This window comes from Conger conger, chromosome 8 (assembly GCF_963514075.1).
Source record: "Conger conger chromosome 8, fConCon1.1, whole genome shotgun sequence".
Lineage (NCBI taxonomy): Eukaryota > Metazoa > Chordata > Actinopteri > Anguilliformes > Congridae > Conger > Conger conger.
Window position 1 is genome coordinate 49412056 of NC_083767.1, and position 20858 is coordinate 49432913.

Below are 20858 nucleotides of genomic sequence, written 5' to 3' on the forward strand. Positions count from 1 at the left end.
TTAGTCTGTGTTGAAATATGGGGAAGGGTTCTGCTGTCCTGACAGCAGTAGGCAAGTCATTCCACCACTGAGGAACCAGAACGCAAAACAGGCGTGAACATGCAGATTGTATGTAAAGTGGGGCAGTCCCCTTAGCAGCCTGAAATGCCTACACTAGGGCCTTGAAGTGGATGTGTGTGGCAATAGGAAGTCAGTGGGGTGACATGAGCCGACCTGGGCTCCCTGCGGGACTCCAGTTTGTAGTGGGTGAGGATCAGAGACTGAGCCCCTCCAGGTCACCTGGTAGGAATGGCCAGAGGTAGGAAGAAAACCATGTGAGGAAGAAAACCCAGTCAGCGATGTGAAAACAAACTCATGGTTGACTGTATCGAAGGCAGCCGACAGGTCCAGGAAGATGAGGACAGAGGAGAGGGATTTGGCTTTAGCAGAGTGGAGTGCCTCAGTGACCGCGAGTAGGGTGGTCTCAGTGGAGAGGTTGGGATCAGGAAGGTTTTTCTGGAGAAGTTGACAGTTGGGAGCAGACTACCCATTCCAGAGTTTTAGATAGCCTTAGTGAAAGAACTGCGATGTCAATATGTGGTATGGTCTGTATTGTATGAAATCATATGGTACACTACTGAACTGTATGGATAAAAATCTAAGGCCTAATGCAAATGACAGGGAAGGTATGTACCCATATACTTACCCAGAGTAGGCCTATGAACTGTAGACATTTTGTTAATTTATTTTTCAGTTTTTTGTATCAAGACTAAATGATCGCTGGTGTGAACTTATAATTTGATATACTGTTTTGAAAAAGATGGTTGTTTTTCTTTCTCCTGTCTTTAGTGAGTTTATGTGATAGTATGTTCTTTTTAGACACCATTGTGTGATTTTGTTGATGGTATCAAGAGTTTTGAGAAAACAATTCAATTGGCAGCATGCATTTACTGTCTTGCAAACTGAAACACAGTTTTGTTGTTCATGTTAAAAATTCTGAAAACATGCACAATTGTTTCTAACAATGTATCTGAGCAACGGAAAAAACAAATTGTGGGTGGTAAATTCTTTGTGGTGTATTCGGTATTTGTCCGTCCAAAGGTTAATTGTGCATTTGGGTATTGTCCACAGTGAGATCCTTTAAAATAAGTCATATTGAAAAAGGGCAAAATGAGCAGGATTCAGCGGTGAAGTTGGAGAAGAAGTTGGTGAAGAAACTGTACCCAAATTCAGCCCTATTCACAAAGTGGGGGGACGGACTCTCAGAGGAGGAGCAGAAGGAGGCAGAAGAGCTGTATCTGAGATACGGGTACAATGCCTTCCTGAGCAACAAGCTGCCCCTGAACAGGCAGATCCCAGACACCAGACATACGAGGTAAAAATCACAAAAACATCCACAGAATTAAGCTGCCCTCACTCATCACGGATAACAAATGCAGTCTGGCGCTACACTGCACATGAAGCCGGTTTTGTGAGTACAGTATAGTTTTATGCAGTTTAGCTGTCTGTGTGATAATGCTACCTACTCCCACCCACTGTCAACAATACAGAATAAGTTCACTGTAGCATGGAAATTGAATATACACTCAGAGAGCCCTTTATTAGGAACATTTTTACTTTATTACACCTACTTATTCATGTGATTATCTAATCAGCCAATTGTGTGGCAGCAGTGCAATGTGTCTTTTGAGTGTGGCCAGTAACAGCCATTTCCAGTGAGAATTCAGAATCTAGATGTGGTTCTCAACCTCAGTCGTGGGGTGAATGCTGTTTTTTTTTTTTTTTTTTTTTTTACAACCAATGTATACCTAAATTAATTTGAGTGCCCAGGTGCCCATGCTTTTACCAATTAGGAGCCTATTTATTCATCTTTAGCTTAAAAATTTTTTTCCATGCACAATGTGAGGAAGGGACTTTTATTTTTCTTGGCATGCTTAGCTATTTCTGACTAAGGGTGGTGTAAGAGTATAAATTATGTTTCTAATCTTGTATAAATATGAGCTAGCCTAATATGAGCTTTCACGAAGGCCAATATTTGCTAATGCTTTGTTGAACGTCATTGAAGTTACTATCATCTTCCTGTTGGCTTGAACCAGTCTGGCAATTCTCCTTTGACCTCTGATATTACTGTAAGGCATGTGATGAGGCAAATCTATTCCTTATGAGATGAGGAACCCATAACTCATGCTTTATGACTATGCAAATGGGTTGAGTTGTCAAATACTTTTTGACAACTAAAATTTAGTTTCAAGTTTCCAGAAATATAGAATACATTTAAGTTAGCTGACCATGAGTGAAAACAATAGCTAAAACATCATGATCACTTTCAGAATGATCTTAGATATTGAAATTAGATCAAGGGATCAAGGGAACATTTAAAAATAATGCATTCTCATATTTAATTTATATTTAATATTATTATAATTTTCCATTAAACATACCCCCGCCTCCAGATGCACAGAGAAAAAATACCCAAAGGAACTCCCCACAATCAGCGTGGTGCTGATCTACCTGGACGAAGCCCTGTCCATCATCAAAAGAGCCATCCGCAGTATCATAGACAAGACACCTGCTCACCTGCTTAAGGAGATCATACTGGTGGACGATAACAGTTCTAATGGTAAGAGGCTAAATTAAAGGCAAAACTTTGCTGTTTTCATGTATGGTTTGTTTGATTTTATTGTTGGATAGTCTGTAGTTCCAGGTTACTGAGCCTCTTGATGATTGCAAGTCTGTTAAGATTGAGTTGTTCCTCAGCGGAATTCAGAATGCTTCCATGACGTCTTCATACTGATCCTATTTCCATTGCTGAAGTATTATTCTTCATTGATTTGTGGTTGTTGTACATGTGTGAGTGAGGCGAGTCTGGTTCCTTGCTGGAAGTTGCAGTCCTTGTTGACCCATGCAAAAAATTGTCAATTTTTCATATTTTCATATTTGATATCATGTTGCCGAGTCTGTGCCGCTTGAGGGAGGAGTTTAACTTTGCTGACCCTGTTGTAGTAGTAGTAGCCTACAATGAAGCAAACACAGCAAGTCATCAGGTTTGGACTGTATGAAATTATTTTCATACAGTCCAAACTTGATGACTTGCTGTGTTTTCCTTGCTGTGTTTTCCTCCTGCAATCTGCTGCAGGAGTGAGCAGCATGGACACAGCTGCACAGCTGTACGCGGGCAGCTTCACAGGGAGGGCACATGATTGGGTTTGCATTGCTCGAGGGATATGGGAGGGATTCAGTCAGCAGGGCAAGCAGCGTGCTTGAGAGACCCCTGCTAAACTGCCTGGGTACCTGTGCTCTGAGCTGGATCATGTCTCCTGTGATGTGAAAATTATTCACAAAACTTATTCAAATTCTTGAATCTAAACTCATTCATCAACCAATATGAAGATACATAAGAAAACAGTAACCAATCATTTTTCCCAAGTTATTCTGGCCCTTGCTCATTTAATACAAGTGGCTCAATGTACCCACTGCAGAGGATCTGATGGACAAGCTGGACGCCTATATCAGGTTCATCCATGAGGAGCGGCCAGGCCTGGTGAAGAGGGTGAAGCACACAAAGCAGATGGGTCTGACCCAGGCCCGCATCTCAGGGTGGAAGGCTGCAACTGGGGATGTGGTGGCCATCTTAGATGCTCATATCGAGGTCCATGTGGAATGGTAGGTTCAGACACAGCAGGTTCAGTCTTTCATCAGTTAAAATATCTCGAAGTGTAGTTTTCCTACTCTCAAGTGCATTGCAGGAGACATATTCATCAGTCTTATGCATCTTTGAATAGGTATTGCTTTCTGAATGTGTATCCATAGGGCAGAGCCACTGCTGGCACGAATTAAGGAGGACCGGACTGTGGTGCTGACTCCAGTGTTTGACAGGGTGAATTTTGATGACCTAAAGGTTATAAAATATATGCCGGCAGCAGATGCTTTTGACTGGGCTCTGTGGTGCATGTATGAGGGCTTCAGACCTGAGTGGTACAAGCTCAATGATGAATCACAGCCAGGGAAGTAAGTAACCATGACCATTGCATGACCAGACACAGTCACAAACACAAAGACACACAGTCAGAAAACACTCGCTCAAATGCACACATTCTCATAATCTTGAATGTACATTCAGCATGCCATTTGGGCTTCCTAGACTATGTAGCCAAGACTACATTTTTTCTACTTTCAGCATGTGTCAGGCCATTCTTTCTGCAAGATGCTAAGAAGCTGATACATGTATTTGTTTTTAGGTGCCTAGATTTATTCACTATTTTACTTCTTCATAATTTGACTAAGTAAATATGAACTGTATATTACTCAGTTGACTGTTATACTATTCATGTAAAAAGAACAATACAGATACTGACATAGCTCTGCCCTCTCTCTCCTCTTTACAAGGAGTCCCTCCATCATGGGTATTCTAGTGGTTGACAGAATTTTCTTTGGGGAAATTGGAGTGCTGGATGGTGGGATGAAAATCTATGGTGGGGAAAATGTGGAGCTAGGAATTCGGGTAAGTGAAGCCATTTACACAGTTTATTTTTAATGTGTTTACAGATAGCATATGAATATTACAATGTGCATTGGTCATAATTCGAGGAAAACAAGTACTGTGCCAGTAGCAAAACCACATTCTGAGCTTTCCCTTCCACTAATCTCTGCCCTAGGTGTGGCTGTGCGGAGGGAGTATAGAGGTAGTGCCATGCTCCAAGATCGCCCACATTGAGAGAGCCCACAAACCCTACCTGCCTGACCTTAGCATCACCATGAAGAGGAATGCACTCAGGGTGGCTGAGATCTGGATGGATGAGTACAAGGACAATGTCAAAATTGCTTGGAACCTTCCATTAAAGGTGTGCCCCTGATGACATTATATTTACCACATTACCCCACAAGTGTTCTTTAGGGATGGAACTGTCTGTTATTTCCTTGCTAATATTCCGATATATACCCTTTACCGGAGTTTTCTGCTACCCTGTTTCCCCCCAGGATCATGGGATTGACATTGGGGACGTATCAGAGAGAAAGAAACTCAGGGAGAGGCTGAATTGTAAACCTTTCAAGTGGTACCTGGACAATGTTTATCCAATGCTGGAAAGCTGGGATGACCTAATTGCCTATGGTGCTGTGAGTAACTTATGTTTATGGTGTACCTTCAGTAGAAAATGGGCAGATACATATTTTAGCAGAAAATGTGTTTTATATGACACATAGTTTCAGCTGTCATGTGTTGTATGAGTCTTATTCTAACATATAACAATATATGCAAGGCATGACCAGTGTGAATAAAACCTTGAACACAGCCTAATGATTCTGCCTTGAATTCATCAAGATGTAACAGTTATTTAGAAAATATTCCAACAAAAATAAATGGCTAGGACAGCCAGCTTTAATATGGCACAGGGACTGGAATTAGGAAAGCACTGTAACACCCCCAAGTCATTCCCCCAAGTGATTGCTTTTTAAATGAAAATTCTAAGCTTTAAAATTAATTTATTCGATTCTTGTCTTTAAACCAAACAGCTGATTAACGACCTTAAGGATGATCTCTGTATTGACCAAGGACCTGTTCCTGGAAGTAAACCCATGCTCTATGGATGTCACTACTACAATCCTCAGGTCTGTAGCCACATAAAGTGTCTTCCATTATGTTTTGGACAAAGACATTTTTTCTCAATTTGGCTCTGTACTCCACCATTTTAGGTTTGTAATCCAAAAATTCACCTGTCCTTGAAGTGCAGATTCACAGTGTATTATCGGCGACTGTCAACATGAAGTTGTTCCAATGACAGTCAAGGAAGCCATTGTGAGACATAGGCCAAACCTTAGGCTTATGAAAGTCAAGGGTTTGGAACATCATTGAGAAGAAAGAGTAATTGCAAAGGACCTAGTAGGCCAAGGAAGACCTCTACTGTTCTCACAATAATGAAGAAAATCCCCCAAACACCTGTCCAACAGATTAGAAACATTCAGCCAGGCATGGATGTGTTAGTGACTACTGTCTGGAGAAGACTTCAGGAACAGAACTACAGAGGTTACATTGCAAGATGCAAACGACTAGTTTGCTGCAAAATCAGGATGGCAGGTTACAGTTTGCTGTATAAGAACTACTTATAAAAGGGGCTGCAGAGTTCTGGAAAAAGGTGCTGTGGACGGATGAGACCAAGATTCAACTAGCCCCCAAAACAGCGGTAGCAGAGGATGGCTGCAGTACTGGCTGGCACAGGGAAGATACTCACACAGGGTGCTATGTGTAAACGTTCCTGTCATTTCTACATTGTGAAACCAAAATGTATACAAACATATACACTTTAACAATGCCCAAATAGTTTGATTCCAAATCTAAAATCACCAGACTGGTCAAAGCTGATAGGAAGGTGACACTAATGCAAATAACCACACATTACAACATTGGTATGCAGAAGAGCATCTCTGAACATGCAACGCATTAAACCTCTAAGTGGATAGACTACAGCAGCAGAAGACTTCCATCCATCCATCCATTATCTGAACCCGCTTATCCTGATCAGGGTCGCAGGGGGGCTGGAGCCTATCCCAGCATACATTGGGCAAAAGGCTGGAATACACCCTGGACAGGTCGCCAGTCCATCGCAGGGCACACGCACCATTCACTCACACACTCATTGCCTATGGGCAATTTAGACTCTCCAATCGGCCTAAGCTGTATGTCTTTGGACTGTGGGAGGAAACCGGAGTACCCGGAGGAAACCCACGCAGACACGGGGAGAACATACAAACTCTGCACAGAGAGGCCCCGGCCGACGGGGATTCGAACCCAGGACCTCCTTGCTGTGAGGCGGCAGTGCTACCCACTGCACCATCCGTGCCGCCAGCAGAAGACTTAATAAGTCAAAAAATAAGTCAAATAAATACCCAATAAAGTGCTCACTGAGTGTATGTCTTTGTCCCATAAGTTATGGAGGGCACTTGTTTTAAGCGAGAAAAGTAATGTAAGGTAACATATTGTTCTTTTCATGCAGCACTGCTACTACCGCACAAATGGACAGATTTACATTGGGGGCATAAAATCTCACAAATACAATAGAAATCGATGCTTGATGGATACTGGCACAGATAATACCCCTTCACTGTATGAATGTCAACTGGCCAAGGAAAAGGGATACCACATGTACTGGGACTTCAAACAGGTGATGATGAAGCTTAACTCAATAAGAATTTGGATTATTCATTTAGTGTGCCTCGTGCAATTACGGACATTGTTATTTTTAAGTTGGAGCCTACATATTACTTTCGCTTGAAATGCTTATCCAGGTGACTCCTGGTAGCAATGCATATGCTTTGGCTGAAATCAGTCAGATAGGAATACATGTTGCAGTGTAGATAATCCTCAATTAACCTCCTAAGACCCGCACTCTTTTTTGGTATGCATTTTTAATTTCTCTTTGCTATTTGGGCTTATTGGGACCTGATAAGTATAAAAACTAAGCATCATCTTTTGACATGATGTAGTTTTTGAGAAAAATGATGTCCACATATGTGGACTCTCGGTCTTAAGAATTAAGTATTATGGTTGTACAGCCCAAAATGTGGAGTCCACGCATGTGTACGCCAGGTCTTAGGGGGTTAAAGCACAAAACACTTCTGTGAAACACAAACTTTTTCCTCAATTGAGCCAAGTCTTCATGACCATACACACACATCTTATAGTATGTATTTTATGTATTTATATATAGTATGTATGTTCAGCCGCTTCAGCCTCTGGAATAAGCTGCTGTAGAGGTGACACACCGTTTGAGGCACCACACCCGCCTCCCTCAATTGGCCGCTCCTGGGCGCACAATGCATTTTTTTGACTGACAGTGGTGTTTGTTCAATTTCAACTGGGTTCGGCATGTTTTCATTGTCCAGTTGCCAATGTTATTAGTTAGCTGGTTAGGGCAAATGATCTCGATCAAAAGTAAGTAAATGGTATATTTCTGAATGGTTTCGCATAAATGTATTTTTTACATTTTCTTATAACCTTTGTGCAGAGAAGATAACTGTTGAGAATTTGCCCTTTGTTGGGTTGGGTTAGTCCTGTTAAGGGACTATTCATTTCATGTCATAATTCACTTGTGTATACGTCATATCAGGGAAGCTAAGTGCTGCTCTCACTTCCCTTTCAGCTGTTTTGCTTATACAAACACACATTACTGGTGGACAGTTCACTGTATATTAAGACAAGATTACCTTTTACAGGGCCAGGCCATAAGGAACAGAGAAACAAAGAGATGTCTGGAGATGGCTGTGGGAGAAGATACATACTATCATCTTGTCATTCGGGAGTGCAGTGGACAACACTGGAAAATACAGCATGTGATTAAGGACTTCTAAAGAAGCACACAATTACAAAGGCTGGACCGGCAGTTTCTGTTTGACATACCTAGGACTAAAACAAACAAAAGGAAGTGAATCAAGCGTCAAGCCTCTCCCTATAAGTGAAATGGGCATCAATAAAATGTCACTATGATCATAGGAATTACCATAACCATCTATAATGCACATACAACAGAATACATTCACTGTATTATGCTATTTATTATACATTACGCCTCAAGCAAGAACCACTCGTATGAACAGATTTGTTCTTAAGAGAACTGGGTGCATTCACCAATTTTCTCATATTTCTAAAGAAAAAAAGATTTCAAAGGTCCGCCATGTTATTATGTTTTGCCTAAAATGAATGAACCACAGTCTACTCATTCAGGTGTCAGTCATGCCTTGTTCTTGTTAACCCTATTGGCCATCTATCTGATGGAACCCACATACTGTATATACTGTATTGTAATGGACATATTCATGTAGGGCAGTTCTCTGAAGTTAGGTGCTTTTGTTGAATCCAACGTGGCACACTCGTATAAGTCCTTCGTACAATAAAATGAGACATATGAGAATATAATGAGAATATGAAAATGAAAATGTGTGACAATTCATGATTCTGAAATTTCGTGAATTATATTACTTTAAAAATTATCTAGAAATTGGCAGGGGAGTATAGGTGCTTGTGTGGGATATGTGAGACATAAGTGAGTGTGTTTGAAAGATATACAGTGTTAATAAATTGTTAATTGATAAATTGTTAATGTTTTTGTGTGACCAGCATGCCTGGGAGCATGCAGGAGATGTGGACAGAAGGAGAGGATAGGAGAAGGAGAGAAGAGACTGCAGGACTTGAGAGGAGAGGGTAGAAGAGACCCTGTCGGGTTAACTGTATTTTAAAATTAATAGTTAATAGAAGTCCATTGTTTTGTGCAGATTATTCAGGAATGGCACTAATATGGAAAGACAACCAAGCAGAAAAATGTGCTTTCCCAAACTTAAAAATGGTCTAATATATTGCCTTATCTTGGCAGTAGAGTGAACCTGCTTTAAATTTACTACATTTCATTCTGTGTGCCTGTGGACATATCGGCTGGCATAGTGAATTATATGTGACCTGTTAATTTTCAAAAGAAAATTTCTGTATTTTGTTAAATTAAGTAATTGACCACTTTCAGATAAAAACTTAATCAGGCCTGTCTGGGATCACTTGGAGAGCCAGAAGTGAGACTGCAGACGAATTGTGACAAATTCTCCAATATGTTTGTAACAGCCATATCTGACAGTCTAACCTTGAAAATCAAGATCTATTTTGGTAAATGGTCTGTTTTGGTAAATGGTTTATATAGAGCCTGTATTGAAAGCCCAATACAACTGATACTTCTAATTGACCCGTTCACACAAACTCACACACCAACGGCAATTGCCTGCCATGCAGGGCACCAACCAGCTCGTCAGGTTAGGGTTAGGTGTCTTGCTCAGGGACACTTTGACACGCCCAGGGCGGGATTGAACCGGAAACCTTCCAACTGCCAGATGACTGCAATGTCGCCCTGTTGGCTCCACCAGTTCTGAGTCTGCGCTTGGTTCAAGATATTCTGTTCATGACAGAACAATCTGGTAGAGCCACTGGAGGGGTGTATGACTGATATAGAGGGTAAATGCTTTTTAATGCTGTCCATTGCCCATGAGGCACCCCAGATATCATACCAATTGTGCTCTGCAGGACAGACTCCAAAAGCTGCCTATGCAACTCCCAGTCATTACTAGTCCAAGTTCCAGTCATTACTATTAGTGTTAGCATTAGTATTTCAGTTCATTATTTATACATGCGGTTCACTGGCACACCTTCCAAAGTCCTGTAATGTGTCCTCACATGTCAGACATCCATGTCTATTGGCAATGTTATGCAAGACAGTACCTGCCACAAAGAATATTCAGGTCACCTGAGGGCTGCATGGTAATGTTCCGCCTGACTTTGCCAGTACTACAAAAATTTCCATCGAGTGAAAATTCACGCACTATATCAGACGCGTCTTTAATGGATGGTCATTATCCCATTGGCCAATTTTATTCATCATTGACGCAATTGTCTAATTCCGATCAACATTATGGCCAACCATTATGACGTGCTGTATTCTTATTATTTTTGATATAGCCTGCACAATGATGATCTTTCAAATTTTAATCTTGATATGTTTATGCATGTGTGTTTGTGTCCCTTGGTGTGTAACAGACAGGAGGGTATACACACATTGCGTAGGCTATATTGCACCGTTAAAACAGCAATGAAACGAGACGTGACTTCAGACCAGGTTTTTGTTGGTGATAATCAGCTGGCATCTCCAGTTAGAGCTGCATTGCATGACCAATTGTACAACCAATAAACTTTAAAATCTAGCTTTGAAGCGATGAGCTTACCATTATTAACGTCACTTCGGCTAAGTTCTTAGCCAACCAGCTAGCAAACACGCGTAGGAAACAAACTTGTTATATTTACTTACTTTCAGTGAAATAACTTGATCCATTCTGACCAATGGCATTTTGAGTCACTGAAACACTGGGTATAGATAAAGATAAGAGATTGGAGACAGCGCTCCATAGACTTTTGTTATAAAAAGGCTGTAAAATGTAATATTTTCCTAGTATGCATAATGAAATGCATCGCTGAAAAACATTGACCCATTAGATTTTCTTTGGTTGTCTTACACTTTCTTTCACAAACACCCCGACTTTCTCTTTGTTGTTTCTGGTCTTTTATATTTTTTTATACAGTCTATGGTTTTTGTTCCAGACCCCGCCCACCATGGATGCACAATGGCGTGAGGTATCCTAGCAACGGTATGTTTGCGTTGCGTTTGTTTTATCACATTCCCTTTTACGCTTTTGCGGGCTGCTAAAATGAACAAAGTGGTATTACAATCTGACCGCATTGCTGCTGCAAACCTTGAGAAACGGCGGACCAGAGAGCTTCAGCGAAAAGAAAGGATTTTCAATGAAAGAGTCCGAACGATAGGAGTAAGATGCTATTTATATTGGTCATCCTTGCCAGCTATATACCGAACGATAGTATTATGATAACGCTAGCTAGCTGCCTTAGTTAGCCTACTAAATCGGAACAAAGCTGTAAAGAACTTCATTTTACTACTGCAAGCGCACAGCCTTAATCGTGTTTTCCTAGGTTGATAAAGATGCTCTGGATTACCAAGTGAAGGAAAGAAGAGGGAGAGAAGAACAAGAGGCAGAAATTCTGAATGCTTATGGTGAGTAATTTGCTGTATTTGTGGCAGCATTGGATTGAACTGATCTATTCATGAAATAGATTCCATAGTATGAACTTGATATACTGACAGAGCATCCGGGAGCTCTGCCATAACCAATTAGGTAGGCTTGTAGCCTGGAAGATTGGGAATGAATTCCATATCAACTGAACAGACTGATTTGACTCTGCCGCAGCCGCAGACCTACTGCGCCATGACCAGGCGGCCTGTGTGCTGGAGAGCAGAGAGATCAGGGACAGGCGCCACCTGGAGGAAACCATACAGCATTTCCGCCAGGTCTTCCAGCAGCCCACAAGCCGCCGGGAGTTTGACCTGAACGACCCTGACCTGCTGAAGAAGGAGGAAGGGGGTCAGGTGCTGCAGGGCCTGGCAGGAGAGGACCCAGGCAGCAAGGACCGAATAAAGAGGCAGCAGGAACAGCTAAGAGAGTGGTCCTTACAACAGCAGCGGGAGCTGGAGACAGCCAGGCAGCAGCAAAGACACGCAGGTAGGGCCTCTGTGTCCATGTTCCTTTGCCTAGCCAGTCGCTCTGTCTGAGTGCTTTCACATACAGCATGTACAACATGGTTGCATGTAATGTAAGCAACAAAGCCGCCATTCGGGAATGAGATGAATCATACAAGCAGACATATCCTACTCATAATTCAATGCTCCTAAGGGAAATCTATTAATAAAGGACATTTCAGACGGGTAGGTCTTTATCAGGTAAAGGGCAAATATGAACTGTGGTATGTAGACATAAGAATGTCTCATTGGTCTCAAGCCTTCTGCATTCACATTATCTGCAGACCAGCAATATGACCAGGGCAGAGTCGCTCTGGACACCAGAGCCACCGAGCTGCAGAAGATCCAGGAGCAGCAGCAGAGAGCTTTAACCGTCGCCACCAAGGACTTCAACTTGGCCAAGGTGAGATACAACCTTCTCGCTGGCCCAAGTCAGAAAGCTGCTGGTAGCAGCCAGATGACGAGGCTGGTCTGTCCACATTGTTCTATACAGTCTGCACAGCTCCTGCTATAAGCTGAGTGCTCCATCTGTATCCCTAGGCGGCAGAGGTAGCAGAACAGCGGCAAAGGCAGTGGCAGCAGGAGGAAGAGGACAAGAGCGTGGAGATCCAAAACCAGCTGCAGACTCTGGAGCTGAACGAGCAGGAGGGGAGCGCCAGCGTGCTGGGCCTGGCCCGTCTGTGGCTCAACAAGGGCCTGAGCGCTGAGCACCACAAGCACATCATCGACTTCCAGCTGCAGCAGGCCGAGGAGAAGAAGGTAATCGTCAGGTCGCGTTACGTCATGGTTCAGGCCCCTTAGACAGGCGCTGACCTGGGTGCGTACTGATTGCGGCGTGTGTGTGTGTGTGTGTGTGTGTGTGTGTGGTGTGTGCAGAGGGTCAGCATGGAGCGGCAGCAACGAGAGCTGCAACAGGACGAGAGCCGGGTGGTCTCGGCCCGAGCCGCCATACTGCTGGAGCGACAGCAGGCCCGCACCGCCAGGCAGATGCGCCGTGACGTGGACAACACCAATGCTCAGCTGGCCGAGGCTCAGCACACACAGTGAGTCCCGCTCGGTGCATTACAGTACATTACAGTACATTACAGTACAGTCATTTAGCAGGCGCTCTTATCCAGAGCGACCTACAATAAAGTGCAAATCAGAACCAGGGACAGGTGTGCTGAAAACCCCAAAGGGAAGTACAGTTCCAAGTCCAAGAGTGATCACACGGATAAAACCTTGAACCCTTTTAGAATAATCAGATAACTGTCCAAGTAGCAATACCACAGATGGAAGCTAGAACACCCCGAATAGTAAAATAATTAAATGCAAGTGCAATTATTACATATTGCATACACATAGCATTCATGGCTACAGTGAGGTTGGGGGGGGGGGGTACACAATAACGGCACACAACCCACATTATTTTAAGAGCGATCATAAAATGCATTTAAAGAGGTTAGTGTTGAGAGGCTTTCGGGAAACCCACCCCAGGATGGTACCGATCAGTTTTCCCCACCACCCAACCAGTTCCACTGAGCATTGTCATAGATGAAACGCCACACAAAATAGACTGGTTGTTATGTCTACAAATTACATAAAATGATCAATCAATTGCCATACTACACTATGATGCTGATTGGAAAAAGATAAGAAGCCCTGGAAGTGACAGATATTCCTCTTTATTTTCCAGGAAAAAGTACCTTGAGAAAACTTTGAGCAGCAATGTTCCAGACGAACGCTACTTCTCCCAGTTTAACACCACTAGTCGATAAAAGATCTACAGTATCCCTCTACACTGCAACTGCTAATCTCACAGGAGTGGAGTGAAAATAAAGAATGAACTGTCTTCTGGAAGGATTCTGCATGGACATAATGGATGGAAGCAGGGAACAAGCTTAAGCTATAATCAACTGTTTTCTGGTAAATCTCAAGTTATGGTACTATATTGGTTTCTCGATTAAATGAAATAAAATTCAACTGAACTTGTCACTGATCCTAGTAAGACTGGTCATGCTGGTGATTGGAGAGAGCTCTTAGGATAGATGTTAACATCACAGGAACAACTGAATCACACCTGTCCTTCTGTCAGCTCAAGTCTGGCTGAGCCTAACAGCAGATGAATCTTGATCTGTCTGGACAACAAAGGTTGTTTGAATGAAAATAAAATACATTCTCCGAGGGTTTTCCTATTCATATGCAAACTTGTAGAAAATTATACATCCTATATCGTAATTATGTACACCCACCCAATTGCCTCTTTTTTCTGCAGAGCTTTGAAATCCTTTGGAAGAATGAAGTGAATTTATGGCTTTTTTTGTTGAGATGAATTACTGAGAGTGAAAAGGCCTTTTTGGCCTTCCAGGTTCTGTCTACATCAGACACAGAAACTTCTCATTAGAAACATACCTTTGCTACCAAAGGAACAGAGACTGGCCGTTCTCATCCGTAGTGACCCGATCTGCAGATAAAGGAGGAGCAAATGTGTTACTGTGCTTAAATCGTATTGTACATACCTGAAGATTATAAGATAACCTTTTTCCATGCCCACACTCATGGCCTTGTAATTATATGTGCATGTCACTTGACTCAATGTTTGTATATATTGGGAAAGGGAGGTGCACTTTCCTTTTTGTTTTGACCTGACAGATGGTCGACGTGGGACCAAAATATTGTCAATAAGTGGTGGAAACTGTAGCATAGTGTGCGGTTTTTCAATTTATTCACTGTTTTTAATAAGTCAGGAGCTGTCCTGGGCACATCTCTGGATTCATCGGGCACATGAGCCAAAGAGCCGTCCCAGTCGGTCTTGTGCTCTGGGCTCTGGGCTCTATTGCAAGTTCTCAGAAATGAACTGGTCCCACTTCCTCTGCCACAGGGCCAGGGCTTTGTCCTTCAGTTGAGGGGAGAGAGAGCTGTATCTGAAACCAGGGGGAGGAGAGTCAGAGTCCACCGTAGGCTGTGTTCAACCACTGTGGTTCAGGCAGAAGCCTCACCTGATAGAGTTGAGAGCCAGCTCCTTGAGCGTTCCTAGATGGGCGCTCATCCCACCGAGACCCACAAATGCCTCGTAGAAGTCATATGAGAGACCAGCAGCTCCAAAGGAGGCTGGATCATCTGAGCTGATCACCATCGGCTGGCCTTCCAACAAGAGCACTGCAGCAGGATGGTTCCTGAGGTCCGACACAAACCCCAGGACCTGAACGGGAAAAAGGCAGGTTGAGGATTGATTCCTCATTCTTGGTCTGTCTGAATGTGTCAGCTTGTCTGTTGGTGCACTGTGATTGACGGGTGCAGTGTACAATGTGAGTACCTGATTGGAAATGGGGCACACTTCCACAGCCACACCCCTCTTCCTGGAGAGTTCTTTGGCTAGTGGGTGGCGTGTCAGGGCAAACCCATGCCCGATGCGAGAGGTGTTGAAAAGCAGGGCATCCAGAAGGTTCTCATCCACATCTCTCCCCTCCCAGTCTACACACACATACACCATAACAAGTACACATATTCATGGCTGGATCATATTAAATTGGAGTCAAATTAGGAGTCCGGTTTCTGAGATTCAGATGTGTATATGTGGAAGGACTTGGAGGTTGAAAGTCATGGGCTTGGCAGGTCATGATTGGCTCACCTGTTTCTCCTGCATGGAAGAAGTATGGCAGGGTGACTCCACGCTCTGCTGGCAGAGACAAGGCCTCCCTGAAGTACCAGAGGGGCCTCCCTCTGTCCTCACGCCCCACCTGCAACACGCAGCAACACCTGAGTGCACAGCCCTCTCCCTACACATGACACTTGCATAACAGGCCAATGCCACACAGAGCACAATTATAGTGCAGTAAAAGGACATTGGATATACCCAGATACGGTTCTGGTCTCTTAAGAGCTCCTCACCAGGTCAAACCCTGCCATGACCTCTGGAAACTCTTCCTGCAGGTGTATGGCCTCTTCCACCACAGCTTTAACCTCGGACACATTCAGACCCCTGAGAGACGCAGGACAAACAAGACAAGCTCACACGGACACCAATACAATGGTGAAAATCATTCTTTAAAGAACAGCATAATAGTACAATAGACAATAGCATAATAGTACAATCACATAATAATAATAATAATAATAATAATAATAATATAACAATACTAATTAATTATTATAATTATGGGTATTGTTATTAATACTACTACTACTACTAATAATAATAATAATATTATTATTATTATTATTATTAAATTTATACAGAACTTCTATCTTGAACATATAATGCTTCCCATAGCATTCTCAGATGCTGAAATTGCTTATGAAAACAGGCCAAATGGATGCTATTTCAATTGATTTCTAATTTAGAAAAATGACAAATTGTATGGCATGAAAACCAAGGTTAAATACCTTAGATAAATACACTGTACAATCCTGACTCATTCAGATAAAATATTCCACAACTTGAGATCCTTGCACGGAGAAGCCATTTTTAATCAAGTAGGCAGGACAGAGAGAATACTTTTATTTCGACCTGTGATTTGTTTAATAGCTGAACTATGTGATCTGAGATTAAATCTCCATTTAAATAAATCACATTAAAAATAATACGGGTTGAAGAATGCCTGCAAATTAGAGTTGTTCCCTCCTCCCAATCCTAAGCCAGCTTTCCAACAGAAAATAATTGCATATAATAAGGGAGAGCAGGGTTGGTTGGCACACAGCTTTCTGGCCCTTGTAAGGTCATAGACACAAACATGTACCATCAAAATGTTTGTTTTCTTGAGCTGTACTTATCTATTATTTTTAAATATCAGAAAAGTCACTCACATTTTACATTCACTCACAACTTTGTAGTATCAAAAATAACAAAATAGTCTTCACACTAAACATATCATAAAAGGTGGGATTTGAGTGGGCTTGGTTGGCACACTGAAAATGTGATAAACCATGCATTATTGACATATTAAACATGATTAAATATAATTATATATAAATCAATGTGCCTGTGTGTGTAGGTGGGGCTCTGAGTGGTTACTGTCCCATCAATCACACACAGACACATGGACACATATCAGTGCATTTCAAACACACACATCTTAAATGTACCTGTTTACAGAAAGGATTATTCGAGTTCCCAGAAAATCTGGATAGTCCTTTACAAACATCCTGGTCACATCCTGAAAGGTCTTCAAGCACCAGGCCCTGCCATGGGTACTTCCATCAAGCTCGTACGTCTGTGGAGACGCACAGTATTTAAGGGGCTGAGCATATAGTCTGTAGCCTGCAGATTCAAAACTGCAACTTGATCTGGCGCTATCATTGTACCCTGCAGCAGGATACAACGTACTAAGAATATATTGACTGTAAGCAATGTGTAGGTTTGAAAAATAAGGATGTGGCCAACCTAATAAATACTGTAAGCGCACCAAGGTCAAACACTTTGTGGAGCTTCAACTCTACAGTTGTACGCCGCTCTGGATAAGAGTGTCTGCTAAATGCCACGTAATGTAATGTAATGTAATGTAAAGATATGCCATCCATGATGCATAGGTTTTGTCCTAACTGGGAATACCATATAAGTATATTCACCAGTGCCACCCCAGACCTCAGCTCCAGGTACATGACGTTGTCCATGTAGAACTGCTTCAGACCCTGGTAGAAATAGTCCTTGAAAACAGGTACATGGCTGATCAGCCCAGATGCAGCACTGAAAGACTCCTCAAACCTGTCCCACACGGTGTCCTGGCTCGGGTACGCTGAGTCAGGGTCACCAGTGAACAATGTGAGGTTCTGCATCAAGCTGTTCAGTTTCAGAGAAAGAAAGAGTTGGGGAAAGGAAGGACAGGTGCGGAGAAAATGATGAGTGAAGAATTATTCTGCACTGTCAATGATTCACAAATCATGCTGGACTGTCATTTTATTGAGTCTTTCACAACAACCAGTAGATACAAACTACTTACTTTCAAAATCACAAACAGTAATTTAGAAATAAATTCACATTAATTTTTACAAAGAATGTCCATCCCCACCTGTGGTCCAGGTCACTGGTGTTATCCACCTTGGCTCTCAGAGTCTCCAACAGGACCCAGGAAGAACAGTATGGAAGGGGGCGGGGCTGCGTGGCAGAGAAGACGAAGCGCACTGATTGGGTGAGGGTGAAGCAGATGTAGCAGAGAGGCCTGTAGGTCACGTTCTTCACCAGCCAGTCCACACCCACCAGGGAGAAGCTGTGAACATGCAGAGCAGCTCCTGAAAAACCACAGACGTGTGCTTGAGTAAATGATAGCTACAGTGGTAAACAGTATGGTTAAGTAACATTAGCACATCAGAATTGTATGCATAAGGAGCACGTGTTACCTTTGGGCATTTTCTGCAGCAGCTTAAACACTGGGCTACGCTGGATGAAGGGTCGTGCTTTGAAGAAGTGCATTGCTGGAGGGAATTGTGGCCCCTCCACTTCCTGCCGTTTCAACTTGTGTAGGTGAGTGCTCAGCCTCCGCTCAGCCTCTGTCAGCAGAACAGTGCCCCCTGTTTGCCGGGAGGCCTCCTGCTGTATCAGTGAGTCTCTGTGGCGAGGGTCTGGGCTCCCACCACACACACCTGCCCAGCATAGCAACAACACTGACAGCACGGTTACCTGCAGGCCATGCAGGAAGGGCAGCGGTGCCATGCTGTAGGCTGGGGAGTACACAGTGGACAGGGGTCTGGAAAAGACTGGAATAAAATTAAGGTTAAAAAAAACTAACGGAGAGGGGAAAGGCATTACTGTTTAGGCTTGCCAGTTCATTGTCTAACTACAATATACTGTACATTAAATACACCTCAGATAGTTTTTTGTGTTCAATTTATTTTAAAAGCAGCCATTTTATTTGTGGACCCATCAGCTTATTTAATGTAACCAGAAATAACTGAACTGAGCTGAATTGAATAAACATGCAGGGTCAACCTTAATCAGAATGTACAACCGGATTGAAGCAGATTGTAAGACTAAAAGACGGGGCCAGGGAAAGAATAAGAAACTAAAACCAGAGCAAAAGGGAGCATACTCATCAACAGGCCACACCTTAATGTGTCTGAAAGAAGGGGACATATTCTCTCTCTTTATTGCATGCACATCATTAATAAATGGCAAGCATTGAGACATCACACATTGGGGGTTTTGGAAAGACTTGGAAAGATTTGGTTATTAATGAAATGCTTTTGAGCTATTGCATGGGGAGCCTAGGTTGCGTAATAAACAAGCCATGTTCCAAGGCCAGTGGTAACATCTTAGTCCCCACCTTATTCTGGTGAGGCCTGATCCAGAATCCCCAATGTAGTACTGATAGTTATGTGAAAACCTGTGAGATCAGAGCATATGATGTGTGGTAAAGAACAGATAACACCCGCATGCATGTACACCCACTCTCCCCATCTTACCTCTAAACTAAGCCAGACCTTTGCAGTTCTCTACAGCTAAAGCTGTAAACTCCATTTTCTCTGAATTAAAAATGCTCATGCGCTCATAAATAAAATTAATTATGCACTACTGCAACAAAAACGCATAATTTATAAAACATTTATACGTACAGTTAACATGTAATGCAATCATGTTGAGCTAAGATGACAGAATCTTGATGGTGGGGATTGATCCATCTCGGTGAGTAAAGGAAAATAAGACCTTCAGTGGTGTTACAGCTTTATGTTTTTCTGTGATAAAAATGTTCACATATATCTGAAAGCGTTCACAAACACAAAAACAAAAAAATATATATATCACTGAGCTCTAAATCATTCAATATTTCCTTGTCATACAATCTCATCTTTAATGATAGATACACACATTTATCACACAGAGGAAATACTGCTGCTGCTGCATAAAGTAACCATTTGTTATTTTAAAAAGTAATACACACATAAAATCCTGCTTACTTACTGGTCTTCTTGCTCTAGGCATCCCCTCCCAACTGAAGCCTTTTCAGTCTGACAAAAAAAGACACTTTCTGCAATTTCATCAGCTAATGATAGGACTGAAAGTGAATAGAAGTAGAAACTACAAAGTTAGCTGTAACCTGAAATGATACTGAACACTGATGACAAATGAAGTTGTTTCTTCTGTGGCATGGTACACTCCTCTGAATTCCCCAAGAGGAAACCTCACGATGTACGGCATTTTAACATCCTAGCATGTGATCAACAATGCTTACAAATGGCTCATCATGAAAACAACAGTATCCTATAGTCTATCATGGACAGAGCTCAATAGAGACTGAAAACAAAGCTCATAGTCTTCAACAGCAGGCATAAAATGTTTAAATGGCCAATCAGACACAAACATGTATACAAGTTTTGTATGGAAAAACTGCCTTTGTGGAATTTATGTTTTGGACTGTTTGCAAGTGACCATGAATAACTGCGGTTATGTAATTCATGATGTGATTTATGACATTAAAACGGAATCCAATTGAATTCTAAAATCACATTAAGGAAAAGGATATAACAATCACATGAAAAATGTGTCCCTAATTTTAATTGGTTGGGTGATGATGGCATGACCTAATTTTGAACTGCTGTGTATAAGCATATTTAGTCATATCATGCAAGTAAGTGTGTGTATGTGTGTACTGCTTAGTGCAGTATATAATATATAATTCATGAATTGTCGTTAATTGAAGTGTGTTTATTGTTGGTCATTTTGTGTCTATTTAAATTAAATGTAATTGCATCTCAGATGCATCAGCATGAACAGCATAAACTGGTCATCAGGAAGACAACATGAGTGGGAGACAGTTCTGCGTTGGAAACTCATGTCAAACTAGCATGCTGGTC

General features: G+C 42.2%; 3 protein-coding genes across 3 annotated transcripts; 2 read left to right on the plus strand and 1 right to left on the minus strand.

Moving 5' to 3' along the window:
- Positions 1-288: 288 nt before the first annotated feature.
- On the plus strand, positions 289-8322 carry LOC133134485 (probable polypeptide N-acetylgalactosaminyltransferase 8). Its single transcript, XM_061250685.1, has 11 exons — positions 289-298; positions 1111-1354; positions 2433-2599; positions 3459-3642; positions 3790-3987; positions 4366-4480; positions 4635-4820; positions 4957-5094; positions 5491-5586; positions 6969-7136; positions 8188-8322. The coding sequence occupies exons 1-11, from the start codon at positions 289-291 to the stop codon at positions 8320-8322; spliced, it is 1641 nt and encodes a 546-aa protein (XP_061106669.1).
- A 2836-nt stretch (positions 8323-11158) lies between these two features.
- Positions 11159-14270, plus strand: ribc2 (RIB43A domain with coiled-coils 2). Its single transcript, XM_061253044.1, has 7 exons — positions 11159-11325; positions 11489-11570; positions 11764-12075; positions 12377-12495; positions 12633-12851; positions 12969-13135; positions 13768-14270. The coding sequence occupies exons 1-7, from the start codon at positions 11209-11211 to the stop codon at positions 13847-13849; spliced, it is 1098 nt and encodes a 365-aa protein (XP_061109028.1). The 5' UTR covers positions 11159-11208; the 3' UTR covers positions 13850-14270.
- A 634-nt stretch (positions 14271-14904) lies between these two features.
- Positions 14905-18720, minus strand: LOC133134486 (adenosine deaminase 2-A-like). Its single transcript, XM_061250686.1, has 9 exons — positions 18408-18720; positions 18080-18299; positions 17640-17850; positions 17157-17284; positions 15963-16053; positions 15703-15811; positions 15388-15545; positions 15071-15273; positions 14905-14995 (listed from the first exon to the last, which is right to left on the minus strand). The coding sequence occupies exons 1-9, from the start codon at positions 18718-18720 to the stop codon at positions 14905-14907; spliced, it is 1524 nt and encodes a 507-aa protein (XP_061106670.1).
- Positions 18721-20858: the final 2138 nt, after the last annotated feature.

Bases quoted from the DNA above. Each gene is read 5' to 3' on its own strand.
- LOC133134485 (XM_061250685.1), top strand. The intron at 2,600-3,458 runs GTAAGAGGCTAA...TACCCACTGCAG, and splicing joins GGACGATAACAGTTCTAATG to AGGATCTGATGGACAAGCTG. The intron at 3,988-4,365 runs GTAAGTAACCAT...CCTCTTTACAAG, and splicing joins GATGAATCACAGCCAGGGAA to GAGTCCCTCCATCATGGGTA.
- ribc2 (XM_061253044.1), top strand. From the start codon at position 11,209: ATGAACAAAGTGGTATTACAATCTGACCGCATTGCTGCTGCAAACCTT. The intron at 11,571-11,763 runs GTGAGTAATTTG...ACTCTGCCGCAG, and splicing joins AGAAATTCTGAATGCTTATG to CCGCAGACCTACTGCGCCAT. The intron at 12,076-12,376 runs GTAGGGCCTCTG...CATTATCTGCAG, and splicing joins GCAGCAGCAAAGACACGCAG to ACCAGCAATATGACCAGGGC.
- LOC133134486 (XM_061250686.1), bottom strand. From the start codon at position 18,720: ATGGCACCGCTGCCCTTCCTGCATGGCCTGCAGGTAACCGTGCTGTCA. The intron at 17,285-17,639 runs GTGAATATACTT...GCGTCTCCACAG, and splicing joins TGAGGTCTGGGGTGGCACTG to ACGTACGAGCTTGATGGAAG. The intron at 15,812-15,962 runs GTGAGGAGCTCT...TGCGTGTTGCAG, and splicing joins TCATGGCAGGGTTTGACCTG to GTGGGGCGTGAGGACAGAGG.